The sequence below is a fragment of the Grampus griseus genome (genome assembly GCF_964374135.1).
Source record: "Grampus griseus genome assembly, chromosome: X".
Classification (NCBI taxonomy): Eukaryota; Metazoa; Chordata; class Mammalia; order Artiodactyla; family Delphinidae; genus Grampus; species Grampus griseus.
The window spans coordinates 59,533,136-59,551,206 of NC_138999.1; the positions used below are offsets into that span (position 1 = coordinate 59,533,136).

An 18,071-nucleotide genomic window follows, 5' to 3' on the forward strand; every position below is an offset into this window, starting at 1 on the left:
TGTGCAACATCAACTTTATCCATCCATCTCTTGATGGACACTTAGGTGGCTTCCATGTCCTGGCTACTGTGAATACAGCTGCAATGAATATTTTGGTACATGACTCTTTTTGAATTATGGTTTTCTCAGGGTATATGACCAGTACTGGGTCGTACAGTAGTTCTACTGTTAGTTTTTTAAGGAACCTCCATACTGCTCTCCATAGTGGCTGTATCAATTTACATTCCCACCAACAGCGTAAAAGTGTTCCTTTTCTCCACACCATCTCCAGCATTTTTTGTTTGTAGATTTTTTGATGATGGCCATTCTGACCGGTGTGAGATGATATCTCATTGCAGTTCTGATTTGCATTTCTCTAATGATTAATGATGGTGAGCATTCTTTCATGTGTTTGTTGGCAATCTGTATGTCTTCTTTGGAGAAACGTCTATTTAGGTCTTCTGCCCATTTTTGGATTGGGTTGTTTGTGTTTTTGATATTGAGCTGCATGAGCTGCTTGTAAATTTTGGAGATTAATCCTTTCTCAGTTGCTTCATTTGCAAATATTTTCTCCCATTCTAAGGGTTGTCGTTTGGTCTTGTTTATGTTTTCCTTTGCTGTGCAAAAGCTTTGAAGTTTCATTAGGTCCCATTTGTTTATTTTTGTTTTTATTTTCAATTCTCTAGGAGGTGGGTCAAAAAGGATCTTGCTGTGATTTATGTCACAGAGTGTTCTGCCTATGTTTTCCTCTTAAGAGTTTGATAGTGTCTGGCCTTACATTTAGGTCTTTAATCCATTTTGAGTTTATTTTTATGTACGGTGTTAGAGACTGTTCTAATTTCATTCTTTTACACGTAGCTGTCCAGTTTTCCCAGCACCACTTATTGAAGAGGCTGTCTTTTCTCCACTGTATATTCTTGCCTCCTTTATCAAACATAGGGTGACCGTATGTGTGTGGGTTTATTTCTGGGCTTTCTATCCTGTTCCAGTGATCTATATTTGTTTTTGTGTCAGTACCATACTGTCTCGACTGTAGCTTTGTAATATATTCTGAATTCAGGGAGCCTGATTCCTCCAGCTCCGTTTTTCCTTCTCAAGATTGTTTTGGCTATTTGGGGTCTTTTGTGTTTTAATGCAGATTGTGAAATTTTTTGTTCTAGTTCTGTGAAAAATCCCATTGGTAGTTTGATAGGGATTGCATAGAATCTGTAGATTGCTTTGGGTAGTAGAGTCATTTTCACAATGTTGATTCTTCTAATCCAAGAACATGGTATATCTCTCCATCTATTTGTATCATCTTTAATTTCTTTCATCAGTGTCTTAAAATTTTTTGCATACAGGTGTTTTGTCTCCTTAGGTAGCTTTATTCCTAGGTATTTTATTCCTTTTGTTGCAATGGTAAATGGGAGAGTTTTCTTAACTTCACTTTCAGATTTTTCATCATTAGTATATAGAAATGCAAGAGATTTCTCTGCATTAATTTTGTATCCTGCTACTTTACCAAATTCATTGACCAGCTCTAGTAGTTTTCTGGTAGCTTCTTCAAGATTCTCTATGTATAGTATATGTCATCTGCAAACAGTGACAACTTTACTTCTTTTCTGATTTGGATTCATTTCTTTTTCTTCTCTGATTGCTGTGGCCAAAATTTCCAAAATTATGTTAAATACTAGTGGTGAGAGTGGGTAACCATGTCTTTTTCCTGATCTTATTGGAAATGATTTCAATTTTTCACCATTGAGGACGATGTTGGCTGTGGGTTTGCCATAATACAGCCTTTATTATGTTGAGGTAAGTTCCCTCTATGCCTATATTCTGGAGAGTTTTTATCATAAATGGGTGTTGAATTCTGTCAAAAGCTTTCTCTGCATCTATTGAGATGATCATATGGTTTTTCTCCTTCAATTTGTTAATATGGTGTATCACACTGATTGATTTGCATACGTTGAAGAGTCCTTGCATTCCTGGGATAAACCCCACTTGATCATGGTGTATGATCCTTTTAATGTGCTGTTGGATTCTGTTTGCTAGTATTTTGTTGAGGATTTTTGCATCTCTATTCATCAGTGATATTGGCCTGTAGTTTTCTTTCTTCGTGAAATCATTATCTGGTTTTGGTACCAGGGTGATGGTGGCCTCACAGAACGTGTTTGGCAGTGTTCCTCCCTCTGCTATATTTTGGAAGAGTTTGAGAAGGATACGTGTTAGCTCTTCTCTAAATGTTTGATAGAATTCGCCTGTGAAGCCATCTGGTCCTGGGCTTTTGTTTGTTGGAAGATTTTTAATTACACTTTCAATTTCAGTGCTTGTGACTAGCCTGTTCATATTTTCTATTTCTTCCTGGTTCAGTCTCAGAAGGTTGTGCATTTCTACGAATTTGTCCATTTCTTCCAGGTTGTCCATTTTATTGGTATACAGTTGCTTGTAATCTCTCATGATCCTTTGTATTTCTGCAGTATCAGTTGTTACTTCTCCTTTTTCATTTCGAATTCAATTGATCTGAGTGCTTTCTGGACTGGATTAACTATTTCCTTTCCCATATTAGGAAAATCTTCAACTATAATATCTTGGAATATTTTCTCAGTCCCTTTCTTTTCTTCTTCTTCTTCTGGGACCCATATCATTCAAATGTTGGTGCATTTAATGTTGTCCCAGAGGTCTCTGAGACTGTCCTCAATTCTTTTCATTCTTTTTTCTTTATTCTGCTCTGCTGTAGTTATTTCCACTATTTTATCTTCCAGGTCACTTATCTGTTCTTTTGCCTCAGTTATTCTGCTATTGATCCCTTCTAGAGAATTTTATATTATATTTATTGTGTTGTTCATCATTGTTCATTTGCTCTTTAGTTCTTCTATGTCCTTGTTAAATGTTTCTTGTATTTTCTCCAATCTATTTCCAAGCTTTTGCATCACCTTTCCTATCATTATTCTGAATTCTTTTTCAGGTAGACTGCCTATTTCCTCTTCATTTGTTAGGTCTGGTGGGTTTTTACCTTGCTCCTTCATCTGCTGTGTGTTTCTCTGTCTTCTCATTTTGCTTAACTTGCCGTGTTTGGGTTCTCCTTTTTGCAGGCTGCAGGTTCGTAGTTCCCATTGTTTTTGGTGTCTCCCCCAGTGGCTAAGGTTGGTTCCGTGGGTTGTGTAGGCTTCCTGGTGGAGAGGACTAATGCCTGTGTTCTGGTGGATGAGGCTGCATCTTGTCTTTCTGGTGGGCAAGTCCACATCTGGTGGTGTTTTTAGGTTGTCTGTGACCTTAATATGATTTTAGCCAGCCTCTCTGCTAATGGGAGGGGTTGTGTTCCTGTCTTGCTAGTTGTTTGGCATAGTGTGTCCAGCACTGTAACTTGCTGGTCATTGAGTGGAGCTGGGTGTTGGAACTGAGATGGAGATCTCTGAGAGATTTTCGCTGTTTGATATTACATGGAGCTGGGAGGTCTCTTGTGGACCAATGTCCTGAACTTGGCTCTCCCACCTCAGAGGCACAGCCCTGACGCCTGGCTGGAACACCAAGAGCCTGTCATCCACATGGCTCAGAATAAAAGGGAAAAAAAATAAATAATGAAAGAAAAAAATAAAATAAAATAAAATAATGTAAAGTTATTAAAAAATAATTATTAAAAAAATTTTAAGTAATAAAAAAAGAAAGAAGAGAGCAACCTTACGAAAAAACAAATCCACCAATGATAACAAGCACTAAAAACTATATCTAAAAAAAAAAAGGACAGCACAACCCTAAGACAAATGTTAAAAGCAAAGCTATACAGACAAAATAACACGCAGAAGCACACACATACACACTCACAAAAAGAGGAAAAGGGAAAAAATATATATATATATTGTTGCTCCCGAAGTCCACCTCTTCAATTTGGGATGATTTGTTGTCTATTCAGGTATTCCACAGATGCAGGGTACATCAAGTTGATTGTGGAGATTTAATCTGCTGTTCCTGAGGCTGCTGGGAGAAATTTCCCTTTCTCTTCTTTGTTCGCACAGTTCCTAGAGTTCAGCTTTGGATTTGGACCCGCCTATGCGTGTAGGTCGCCTGAGGGCGTCTGTTCTTCACTCAGACAGGACGGGGTTAAAGGAGCAGCTGATTGGGCAGCTGATTGGCCTGAGCTGACTCACTCAGGCCAGGTAGAGGGAGGAGTATGGAATGCAGGGCAAGCCTGCAGCGGCAGAGGCCAGTGTGACGTTGCACCAGCCTGAGGTGTGCTGTGTGTTCTCCCGGGGAAGTTGTGCCTGGATGATGGGACCCTGGCAGTGGCGGGCTGCACAGGCTCCTGGGAAGGTAGGTGTGGAGAATGACATGTGCTTGCACACAGGCTTCTTGGTGGCTGCTGCAGCAGCAGCAGCCTTAGTGTCTCATCCCCGTCTCTGGGATCTGCACTGACAGCCGTGGCTCACGCCCGTCTCTGGAGCTCTTATAAGCGGTGCTCTTAATCCTGTCTCCTCGCGCAGCAGGAAACAAAGAGGCAAGAAAAAGTCTCTTGCCTCTTCAGCAGCTCCAGACGTTTTCCTAGACTCCCTCCCGGCTAGCTCTGGCACACTAGCCCCCTTCAGGCTGTGTTCATGCAGCCAACCCCAGTCTTCTCCCTGGGATCCGACCAAAGCCGCCTCAGCTCGCAGCCCCCACTTGCCCTGGTGGGTGAGCAGACAAGCCTCTCGAGCTGGTGAGTGCTGGTCAGCACCGATCCTCTGTGTGGGAATCTCTCCGCTTTGCCCTCCGCACCACTTGCTGCGCTCTCCTCCATGGCTCCAAAGCTTCCCCCCTCCGCCACCCGCAGTCTCCACCCGCGAAGGGTCTTCCAAGTGTGTGGAAACCTTTCCTCCTTCACAGCTCCCTCCCACTGGTGCAGGTCCCGTCCCTATTCTTTTCTCTCTCTTTTTTCTTTTGCCCTACCCAGGTACATGGGGAGTTTCTTGCCTTTTGGGAGGTCTGAGGTCTACCAGTGTTCAGTAGGTGTTCTGTAGGAGTTGTTCCACATGTAGATGTATTTCTGATGTATTTGTGGGAAGGAAGGTGATCTCCACCTCTTACTCTTCTGCCATCTTGAAGCCTGCCCCCAAAAATCTTTTTAAATGTCAACAGCATAAGTGAACTGTGGGAACGACTTCAAACAACCTAATATATGAGTAATTAGTGTCTGAGGGTGAAGCAGAAAAAAATATTTCAAAAAATACTGTAACTTTCCAAACATAATGAAAGCCATGATCCCAGAGATTCAAGATGCTCAAAGAGCCCCAAGCACAAGAAACAAAGAAAATTACTTCGAAGTACATCATCAACAAACTGCTCAAAACCAGTGACAAACAGAAAATCCAAATATTAGCCAGAGAAAAAGGGCATGTTACATAAAGAACAAAAATAAGGACTGTGTCATATTTCTTATCAGAAACGATGTAACATGCAAACTGTAAACAATATCTTTAAAATTCTCAAAAAAAAAAAGCTCTCCATTTCAAATTCTATACCCAGAAACAGTATCATTCAAAAACAAATGGAGGGGCTTCCCTGGTGGCGCAGTGGTTGAGAGTCCGCCTGCTGATGCAGGGGACACGGGATTGTGCCCCGGTCCGGGAGGATCCCACATGCCGTGGAGCAGCTGGGCCCATGAGCCATGGCCACTGAGACTGTGCGTCCAGAGCCTGTGCTCCACAACGGGCGAGGCAACAACAGTGAGACGCCCGGGTACCGCAAAAAAAAAAAAACAAATGGGGGACTTCCCTAGTGGCGCAGTGGTTAAGAATCCGCCTGCCAATGAAGGGGACACGGGTTTGAGCCCTGACCCAGGAAGATCCCACATGCCACGGAGCAACTAAGCCCATGTGCCACAACTACTGAGCCTGCGCTCTAGAGCCCACGAGCCACAACTGCTGCAGCCCACATGCCTAGAGCCTGTGCTCCACAACCAAGAGAAGCCACTTCAATGAGAAGGCTGCACACTGAAACAAAGTGTAGCCCCCGCTCACCACAACACACGAAAGCCCACACACAGCAACGAAGACCGAACGCAGACAAAAAAAAAAAAATCAAATGGTGCACCCTACACCCATTAGCATGTCTACTATCAAAAAATAATAATAACAGTGTTTGCAGGGATGTGGAGAAATTGAAACCCTTGTATACTTTTGGCTGAAATTTAAAATGGTGCAGCTGTTACGGAAAAAACAGTAGTGTGTTTCCTCAAAAAAATTAAAAATAGAATTGCAATATGACCTAGAAGTTCCACTTCTGGGTTTATACCCCAAAAAAATTGAAATCAGGGAACCAAACAGCTATTTGTACACCCACATTCACAGCAGCATTATTCACAATAGCCAAAGGTGAAAACAACGAACATGCGCATAAATGGATGAATGTATAAGCAAAATGTGGTATATACATACAGTGGAATATTATTCAGTCTTAAAAAGAAAGGAAATTCTGACACATGTTACAACGTGGATGAACCTCAAGGACATTATGCTACGTGAAATACACCAGTCACAAAAGGACAAATACTGTTTTTTTTAACTTATATGAGATATCTAGAGTAGTCAAATTCATAGAGACTGAAAGTAGAATGGTGGTTTCCAGGAACTGGAAGAGAGAGGAATAGGGAGTTATTATATATTGGGTACAGAGTTTACATTTTACAAGATGAAGAGTTCTGGAGAAGAATGTTGGTGATGGTTTCACAATATGAATGTACTCAAGGCCACTATACTGTATAATTAAAAACAGTTAAGATGGCAAATTATATGCTGTGAAAAATTTAACAATATGAAAGTAGGAATAGCTATATTCATATCAGATAAAGTAGACTGTACATCAAAAAAATAATTACCAGGGACAGAAAGAGACATTATAGAATGATAAAAGGCTCAATCTACCATGAAGAAATAGTAACTCTAAATACATATGCACCAAACAAAAGAGCTGTAAAATATCTGAAGTAAAAATTTACAGAAATAAAAGAGGAAATAGACAAATCCACAATTATAGTTGGAAATTTAAACATCCCTACCTTCAAAATTCATAGAACTAGACAAAAACTCAGCAAAGATATTGAAGATCTCAACATCATCAATCAACAGGATCTACAGCTGACCCTTGAACAACAAGGGTTTGAATTGTGCAGGTCCACTTATGTGTGGATTTTTTTCAATAAATACTACAGTACTACATGATCCATGCATATGGAACTACAGATACGACTGGCCCACTATAAAGTTATACATGGCTTTTCAACTGTGCAGGGTGTCGACCCATGTTGTTCAAGGGTCAACTGTAATTGACATTTATACAACATTCCACCCCAAAAGAGCTGAATACACTTTTTTTCCCCCAAGTGTCCACAGGACATTTACCAAGATATACTATATCCTGGGCCATAAATCACACCCTGTTAAGAAGATGAAAAGACAGCTTACAGACAGGGAGAAAATATTTGCAATCCACATATGTGACAAACAACTCTTATCTAGAATATCTTATCTTATCAAACTCAACAGTAAAATTTGAGCAATCCAAGTGTGAAATGCACAAGCGTTACGAAGAGACATTTCACCAAAGAGGAGCACCTGCAAAGGTGTTCAACATCATTAGCCAGTAAGAAAGTATAAATTAAAATCACTACATACCTATTAGAACAGCTAAAATATAAAAACAGGGACAATGACAAATGCCAGCAAGAAGGAAAAGAAACTAAAACTCTCATACATTGTTGGTAGGAATGCAACATGGTACAGCCACTCTGGTAAACAGTTTGACAATTTCTTAAAAACAAAATAGCCCAACAATTGTACACCTAGTCATTTATCCAGGAAAATGAAAACTTACATCCCACACAAAAACCTATACACAAATACCATAGCAGCTTTACTCATAATAGCCAAAATCTGAAAACAACCAATATTTCCTTTAGTAGGTGAATGGTTAAACACACTGTGATACCATCCATACCATGCACCACTCAGTGATAAAAGAAACCAAGTATTAATACACACAGAAACTTGAATGGATTTCAAGGGCATTATGCTAAGTAAAAAAAGCTAATCTTCTAAAAGTCATAAACTGTATGATTACATTTATATAATATTCTTGGAATGACAAAATTATAGAGATGAAGAATAGTGTTTGCAAGGGCTTAGGGATGGTGGGGGGTGGAGCAGGTATGGGTGTGCATATGAAGGGGTAGTATGAGGAAAATCTTTGGGGTGATGGGATAGTTCTGTATATTACTGCAGTGGTACTTACATGCATCTACACATGGGATAAAATGGCATAAAACTATACACGTACAATGTACCAATGACAATCTGCTGTTTTTGATGTATTATAGTAATGCAGCAGTTAACCATCAGAGGAAACTTGGTAAAGGGTACATGGGACTTCTTTGTACTATTTCGGGGGGGGTGTTAAAATTTTCTTCTGAATCTACTGCTTTTATTTTAATTATTTTTCTTTGTACCATTTTTGCAACTTCCTGTTACTCTATAAGTATTAAAAATAAAAAGATTTTTTAAAAATAATGTGAAATAGGGACTTCCCTGGTGGTCCAGTGGTTGAGCCTCCGCACTCCCAATGCAGGGGGCCCTGGTTCAATCCCTGGTTGGGAAACTAGATCCCACATGCATGCTGCAACTAAGAGTTTGCATGCCGCAACTTAAGAACCCACATGCTGCAACACAGATTGAAGATCCCACATGCCACAACTAAGACCGACTGCAGCCAAATAAATAAATAAATAAATATATTTTTAATAATGTGACATAAAGACATTTTCAAAGGCACAAATGCTGAAATAAGTCATCACCAATAGACCAGCACTACAAGAAATGTTAAAAGGTGTCAATGATGGTTAATTTTATATGTCAACTTGACTGCGCCACAGGGTACCCAGATATTTTGTCAAACATTATTCTGGTCTTTCTGTGAGAGTGCTTCTGGATGAGATTAACATTTAAATCAATAGACTGGGGCTTCCCTGGTGGTGCAGTGGTTAAGAATCCACCTGCCAATGCAGGGGAAACGGTTTCGAGCCCTGGTCCGGGAAGATCCCACATGCCGCAGAGCAAATAAGCCCGTGCCCCACAGCTACTGAGCCTGTGCTCTAGAGTCCGTGAGCCACAACAAGAGTAGCCACCACAGTGAGAAGCCCACACACCACAACGAAAAGTAGCCCCCACTCGCCACAACTAGAGAAAGCCTGCATGCAGCAACGAAGACCCAATGCAGCCAAAAATAAATAAGTAAATAAATTTATAAATAAATAAATAGATAGGGCTTCCCTGGTGGCACAGTGGTTGAGAGTCCGCCTGCCGATGCAGGGGACATGGGTTCGTGCCCCGGTCCGGGAAGATCTCACATGCCGCGGAGCGGCTGGGCCCGTGAGCCATGGCCACTGAGCCTGCGCATCCAGAGCCTGTGCTCCACAATGGGAGAGGCCACAACAGTGAGAGGCCCGCGTACCGGAAAAAAAAAAAATAGATAGACAGACAGATAGATAAACAGACTGGGTAAAGCAGATTTCCCAGCATGTGGGTGCGCCTTATCCAATGAGTTGAAGGCCTGAACAGAACAAAAAAGCTGACCCTCTCCCGAGTAACAGAGAACTCTTCCTGACTGACTGCTTTTGAACTGGACATCAGCTTTTTCCTGCATTCGGACTGGAACTGAAACACTGGTCCTTCTTGCGTTTCAGGCCTGCCAGCCTTTGGACTGAAACTACATCATTGGCTCTCCTGGTTCTCAGGCCTTTGGACTCAGACTGGAACCATACCATCAGCCTTCCTGAGTCTCTGTCTTGCCAACTTATCCTGCAGATCTTGAGACCCACCAGCCTCCATAACTGCATGAGCCAATTCTTTATAAAGTCTCTTTGGAGAATCCCAAAACAATGTTCTTCAGGCAGAAGAAAAATAACAAATGGAAATTTGGATGTATACAAAGGAATAACGATTACTTGAAATGGTAACTACATGTGTAAATGCATAAGTTTTTTTCTTATTTGTATCTCTTTTAAAATAAAATTGACAATTTAAACAAAAATAATAACATAGTATTGTGGATTTTATAACATATGTAAAAGTAAAACATATGACAACAGTAGCATAAAGGCCAGGCTGGGAGATATAAAAGTACACTATTATGACATATGAAGGTAGACCAAGATAAGATATATAGTATAAGCCCTAAAGAAACCAGTAGAAAAGCAAAACAAAGAGTTACAACTAATAAGCCAACAGAAGAAATAAAATTGAATCTAAAAAATTATTCAAATATGTAATGTGACAAAGCCTCTATGATCACTCTCCTTTTTCAGTATTTCCCTGAGTAGTCTCACTGTTTATTCCTCCAGATGATCCTGCAAATATTTTCATAATACTCCTCTTTTTTTAAATAAATAAATTATTTATTTATTTATCTTTAGCTGCATTGGGTCTTTGTTGCTGCATGCGGGCTTTTCTCTAGTTGCGGAGCGTGGGGGCTACTCTTTGTTGTGGTGCGCAGTCTTACTGCAGTGGCTTCTCTTGTTATGGAGCACGGGCTCTAGGCATGTGGGCTTCAGTAGTCGTGGCTCGCAGGCTCTGTAGTTGTGTCACAGGGCTTATTTGCTCCACGGCATGTGGGATCTTCCCAGACCAGAGCTCAAACCCTTGTCCCCTGCGTTGGCAGGTGTATTCTTAACCACTGTGCCACCAGGGAAATCCGTATTTTCATAATATTTCAACATGGATTCTTCAGGAGGTTGGAATAAAAACTACATTGGACTCATAAATTGTTTTGAAGAAAAACTCACTTGAATACAAACTTACAAAAGAAGGCAGAAAAAAAAGAAGAAAAGGGGAATAAAGAATATGCAGGACAAATAAACAATTACACGGTGATAGACTCAAACTTAACCACATCAATAATCACAACAAATGTAAATATTCTAAACACCCCAGTCAAAAGACTGAGATTGTCAGAGTGGATAAAAAAGCAAAACCCAACTGTATACAGCTTACAAGAGATGCATTTTAAACATAAAGACATAAATAGGAAAACAAATAGAACAAGATACACCATGCTAACGCTAGTCAAAAAAAGCTAAAGTAACTATATCAATAAAAGATAAAGTAGATTTAAGAGCAAATATGGTATATATCCATACAATAAGATATTACGGAACCCTGGGAATAAACTATGCACACACACATCATCTCAGAATAACTGTACTGAATGCAAGAAGCCATTCAAAACTAGAGTACATTCTCTATGATTCCACTGGTATAAAACTCTAGAAAATGCAAACTAATCTATGAAAGCAGATCAGTTGTTACCTAGGGAAGAGTGGGAAAGAGGGGTGACAAAAGGGTGTGAAGAAACTTTGAGGAATGATGTATATATTCAGTATCCGGATTGTGGTGATTGTTTCACAGATATACACACATGTCAAAACTCATCAAATTTTTTACTTTAAATATGGGCAGTTTACTGTATGTTAATTATACCTAAATAAAACTGTTAAAAGATAATTAAGAGTAATGAATTATGTCAGTGGAAAAATAGGAATACAAAAACCCTGATAAATCCTGATAACAAATGAATAAATCAATAAGTAAATAAATAAATATTAAATAAATGGGAGAAGGGAGAGCTCTTGCTTACAGTAGAATGCTGAGTGCCAACTGGTAAATAAGAAGGGAATGCTACAGTTAGAAAATGATTATTTGGCAACCATCATAAGATTGATTCAGGCAAGAACACTAATTCTTAAGGATTTTTTTTTTTTTTTGGCGGTACGCGGGCCTCTCACTGTTGTGGCCTCTCCCGCTGCGGAGCACAGACGCGCAGGCTCAGTGTCCATGGCTCACGGGCCCAGCCGCTCCGCGGCATGTGGGATCTTCCTGGACCAGGGCACGAACCCATGTCCCCTGCATCGGCACGCGGACTCTCAACCACTGCCCCACCAGGGAAGCCCTTAAGGAAATTTTTAATAAAAAGCAGGGTATATGCATAATTTTAAAGTGTTTATTGGTTGCAAGGGAAAAATGGTTAATATACAGTGAAGATACACACTTTTGAACAGGTGATCAGTATTATCACCAATGAGGAGCAGATGGACATCAGGGGCCTCCAAATGTGATGCCCTGAGAAGGGACACAGTATCACTCATGCAGTATTCCAGTCACAAATGCATAATATGAGTCTAATCACAAGGAAACATCAGATAAATCTCAAATGAATTTTCATTTAAAACAAGGTAGGAAGCTAATGTATTCTTCCAAAATATCAGTGACACAAAAGTCAAAAGAAAGGCTACAGAAATGTTCCAGATTACAGGGGACTAAAGAGACATGTCTCATAAATGCAATACCTAATCCTAGATTGATTAGTCCTATGTTGGAGAGAAAAACATGCTATACAGTTCACTACTGAGTGTATATAACACATATTATTATTATAGATATCAATATATATTACCCTCAATAAGATGAATGTATGAATTATATTTCCTCAATAATACAGAGAAGAGAGAATGCACAAAATGTTAATAACAGGTGATTCTGGGTAAAGTAAATAGACGGGTATTCTTTGAACTATTCTTATCCTTTCAATCTTTCTCTAGGTTTGAAATTATTTACAAATAAAACTCTTTTAAGTGTATATTGCCACTGAAATCCTAATGCACCCAGTTCATCAATGTCCAGGGTCAATAATTAGGCTATTAAATGTGATGTCAGGAGTAATGCAGATGGACGATTATTGTAATAAAAACTGCAACTTCTGTATCCAGTGAACAAAGAGACATGCTGACAAGAAGCCATGTAGCTAGTATGCAGCCTCCTCCGTTGTCTTGGATCCTATTTTTTATTTAGATTTGCATCTTAGCAAATGCAAAAAAAAAAAGGATACAGCTTTTGAATATGTTCATGTATATTAATATTTTTTAATTTAAAAATATTAATGTAAAATAAGTTTTTCAGCATTAAATAACCCCAACCACGTTGACAAATTTCAGGAAAATATAATTCAAGTAAATGGTTTCTTTGGGCAATTTAATATTCTGATAAATTCAACTATTCACTTTCATGCTTCCCATCTTGTCGAAAAAATCTTTTGAAAATGTATCAGGGACTTCCTTGGTGGTGCAGTGGTTAAGAATCCGCCTGCCAATGCAGGGGACAAGCGTTCCATCCCTGGTCTGGGAAGATCCCACATGCCATGGAGCAATAAGCCCATGTGCCACAACTACTGAGCCCACGCTCTAGAGCCCACGTGCTACAACGACTGAGCCTATGTGCTACAACTACTGAAGCTGCGTGCCTATAGCCCATGCTCTACAACAAGAGAAGCCACCGCAATGAGAAGCCCGTGCACCGCACCAAAGAGTAGCCCCTGCTCACCGCAACTAGAGAAAGCCCGCGCCCAGCAACGAAGATCCAATGCAGCCAAAATAAATAAAAATTTTTAAAAATGTATCAGTATATTTAATCGCCTTATAGAGTAAAACACATTGATCCTAATTGAATCTCTTTAAACAGGCATCAGCCTATCAATATTCCTTATCCAGGAGTATAGAGGTATTGTATGTATGTATGTATGTATGTATATGAGTATGTATGTATGTATGAGCATCAGCTGAAAGTGAAAGACTGATGTTGGTTTTCTTAAACTAAATCCCATTATCTGCCTATTTTATCATTTACTTCTTTATCCTAAAATTTACTCACATCGGAGAACCTTTTCTGTTTTGTGCAAAAGAAAATTTTTTTCAAAAATATCTGTTGTCAGAGGTATATTTTATTCTTCCTTTCTGTGCTGCAGAAGAGATTGCAACAATCTGTTGTTTTAAAAAAAAAAACAGGAATACTGGAGCAAATGTCTACACTGGATTTCAAAATGTGAATCAATGCTTTCAAAATTTCATTAAGTTGATTTTCAAAAGTAAAAAACCTCTTATACCTTGTTTGCTAGGTTTACAGCGCTGAGAGCCTTATAATATTCTTTGCCGTCCCAATCCATATAAGCAGTGGCTAGTAACCGTAGAACTTTACCCTATAATTAAAAATAGAAAAAAAACACACACAGCTGAGGGTTTAACTGCAATACAACAGCTGACTAGCACACAGTGACAGGCATTTCTCAAACCTCAGTCATAATTATGAAATAGCATTTCCTTAAGCAACCACATAGTCTTGGGATATGTCTCATCATTATGCTACCCACACCAAATACCATCTGAGAATTTTACAGTAATAGCTTATTTAAATTTAATATAATTGTGTTAATATAATTATTTTCTTAACACTGTTTTAGTGGTAAAGTACTTAATCATCCCCACTTTAAAAATAAGGAAATGAAAGCACAGCAATATTTAATGTAATCATCTTACCACCTACTGTTTAGGTAACATTATATTAGGCCTCCATCAAAAGAAATAAATAGAAAGACATAATCCCTCTCTCAAAGACTTTATAGCCTAGTTGAGATTGGACCAAGGGCTCATATACCACCATTTCACTAGGAGCAGATATACTTTCCTATAGACAAGATTTTTCCCAACTCAACCAAGTTTTAAAATTAATAAAGTATTTCATAATTCAGTTTCTCCAGCCAGATCTACACTGACAAGGGGAATAACTACTTAGCACAGACTTATTTAACTATAGATTCACATTTTGAAAGTAGGAGGCCTATTTCAATGAAGATTCTATTCTGCCTCTAAGTGTAATGAGGACAGTAGGATCAGGCAAAGGTGTTCTTCTAATTTAAAAAAAAAATGTTAAGCACATTAGGGCTCTGCGAACCCTAGAAAAATGACTTTTAGGGTGTGACACCTTTCAGTTTTTTAATTCAAAAACCAAGATGGATATAATGTACTTAATATCATTATTATTATTGTGGAGCAACTCTCAACTTATAAACTTCCCCAGAGGACTCTGATGGAGTAAATATGGCATCTCTGAGAAAGACTGTAGCTATTTCGTAATAGTAAAAGGGTCAAATAATCAGAAAGATAAAACAAAATGGATGAACCTCAAAACTATTATGTTAAGCAAAAGAAGCCAGACATAAAACAGTACATACTGTATGATTTCATTTATACACAGTTCAAGATAAGCCAAAAATATTCTACAGCAATAAAAGTCAGAATAGTGGTTTTATCATGGGGGTATGAATGGCTATTAACTGGAAAGGGGCCAAGGTAACTTTTGAGGGTGATGGAAAGTTCTGTATCTTGATCTGTGTGGTAGTTACAAAACTATATAGATAAACTGAAACTCATCAGGCTGTACAACTTTAAAATTTGTGCAATTTAGTGTATATATTTATTTAAGTTATACCACAATAAAATACTGCTAGCATGAAAGAAAAACTATTTTATAATCTTACTTCTCCATACCTTGCAATATGAATATTAGATTTCAATCACACTTAAATCCTACCTTCCATCCTCATTTCCTCCTCCAGACGTCTTCTCACCTAGATCCCTTGCCTCATATTCCCTTCTCCCTCCCTTTTAACTACATGAACCCCATCTGCTTTTCGAGGCCTATCTCCTACCAAAAGGCTTCTTCAACTATTCTAGTCAACATTAATATTCCCCTTTTCTGCATGCCTTTGCGTATACTTCAGGTTAGTACCACACAGTTTATCACTTATTTTTCCCAAATTGTTTCACTTGTACTCATTTTTATAAATCTTTTTTTGAAATTTTAATTGAAGTATAAAATACATACAAAAAAGTTCCAAAATCTCAATGGTACAACTCTGAATCGTCACAAAGTGAGCACACATATGTTAACAACACAGAAATCAAGAAACAGAACATTAGTCTCATCTCATATCTCTTTTCAGACACAATTCCAAACAAGGGTAACCAATTATCTGACTTCCAACACCATGTATTAGTTCTACCTGCTTTTGGCATTCACATTTATGGAATCATACAGTATGTACTACTTTGTATTTTGCTCTGTTTGTTCAACATTATATGTGAGAACATCCATACTGTTACAATTATTGTAGTCTATTCTCGTTGTTATACGATATTCTATTATATGACACTATCATAATATATTTTCATTATTTTTAATTGTGATGAAATACACATAACATAAAATTGACCATTTTAACCATTTTTAAGTGTACAGTTCAGTAGCATTAAGTATACTCACACTGTTGTGCAACCAGCACCACCATACATCTCCAGAACTCTTTTAATCTCACAAAATTGAACTCTCTACCCATTAAACAATAGCTCCCCATGTTCTCCTCCCTCCAAACCTCTGCAACCACCATTCTATTTTCCACCTCTATGAATTTGACTACCCAACATATCTCACTGAACTGGAATCATACAGTATGTCTTTTTGATAATGGCTTATTTCACTTAGCATAATGTCCTCAAGGTTCATCTATGTTGTAGCATGTGTCAGAATTTCCTTCCTTTTCGTGGCTGAATAATATTCCATTGTATTCACCTGTATTAGTTTCATCCTTTAAACATAAGCTATTTAAGGGCAGAGGCCACGTTTTATACTTCTCTTTTTTTCCCATCTACCACATTGTTAGATATATTGATATATATATATGTGTGTGTGTGTGTATATACATATAAATATATGTATAGATATATATGTGTATGTGTGTGTATGTATTCAGTTACATTTTGTGGGATATACTGTAATAATGGTAAGAAGCAGAGACGGATATTCAAAAAAATTCCATTCTGCTATGGCATGTATTAAATTAGTTTTAAATCAGATTTATTTACATAATCACATTTTACTTGATAAAATATTAAAATTAACTTCCATACCAAGCATGTTCTATCTGGGTGGTTAAAGAAACCTAGAATTTTTGAACATGCAAACAAAAACTAAAACTTATATAGCCAAACATTGTCCTAAGCACTTTACATGTATTAATTAATTCATGGGTACAAGAATTTACCTGGAGGGTAATTCTATATCAACTTTACAGAAACTAATGCACTGAGATATTAAATGATGTGCCCAGTGAATAATCTACTCACAAATGGAGGGACAGCCTATCATAATTTTCTTACAATAACATAAACTGTATTTCTTGAACCTACTTCTGCAATATTTAACATAATCCTTACCAGCATTTCCTGTGGAACAGAAAGCTTATCCATCTTCCCAGTATCATAGCTTTGTCTATCATTAAAAAAGGAAAAAAATACATATAAATACATATTTATTTCAAATTATATATATTTTTTCAAGACTACATATTACTAAGAAGACGTGTTATAATTATACTTAATTACAACTTTTCTATTTTGCACTACAACAGATGATTAGCCAATTGATACATAAAAATCAATTACATAAAGCAATACTTTCTAACTTTAGAAAACCACAGAGATAGCCTCATTCACCAGAGGGCAGACAGCTGAAGCAAGAAGAACTACAATCCTGCAGCCTGTGGAACAAAAACCACATTCACAGACAGATACGCAAGATGAAAAGGCAGAGGGCTATGTCCCAGATGAAGGAACAAGATAAAACCCCAGAAAAACAACTAAATGAAGTGGAGATAGGCAACCTTCCAGAAAAAGAATTCAGAATAAAGACGGTGAAGATGATCCAGGACCTCAGAAAAACAATGGAGGTAAAGATCGAGAAGATGCAAGAATGTTTAACAAAGACCTAGAAGAATTAAAGAACAGAGATAAACAATACAATAACTGAAATGACAACTACACTAGAAGGAATCAATAGCAGAATGACTGAGGCAGAAGAACGGATAAGTGACCTGGAAGACAGAATGGTGGAATTCAGTGCTGTGGAACAGAATAAAGAAAAGAGAATGAAAAGAAATGAAGACAGCCTAACAGACCTCTGGGACAACATTAAACGTAACAACATTCGCATTATAGGGGTCCCAGAAGGAGAAGAGAGAGAGAAAGGACCAGAGAAAATATCTGAAGAGATTATAGTCTAAACTTCCCTAACATGGGAAAGGAAATAGCCACCCAAGTCCAGGAAGTACAGCGAGTCCCATACAGGATAAACCCAAGGAGAAACATGCCAAGACACACAGTAATCAAATTGGCAAAACTTGAAGACAAAGAAAAATTATAGAAAGCAGCA

General features: G+C 38.2%; 1 protein-coding gene across 1 annotated transcript in view; it reads right to left on the reverse strand.

Moving 5' to 3' along the window:
- TEX11 (testis expressed 11) overlaps nt 1-18,071 on the reverse strand; it is a gene marked incomplete at both ends in the record, with an annotated part of 320,506 nt that overhangs the window by 182,416 nt on the left and 120,019 nt on the right. Inside the window, 2 exons of the mRNA XM_082682068.1 lie at nt 13,912-14,004; nt 17,078-17,132. Coding sequence (XP_082538194.1) covers nt 13,912-14,004; nt 17,078-17,132 — 148 coding nt within the window. The remainder of the gene's footprint in view (nt 1-13,911; nt 14,005-17,077; nt 17,133-18,071) is intronic.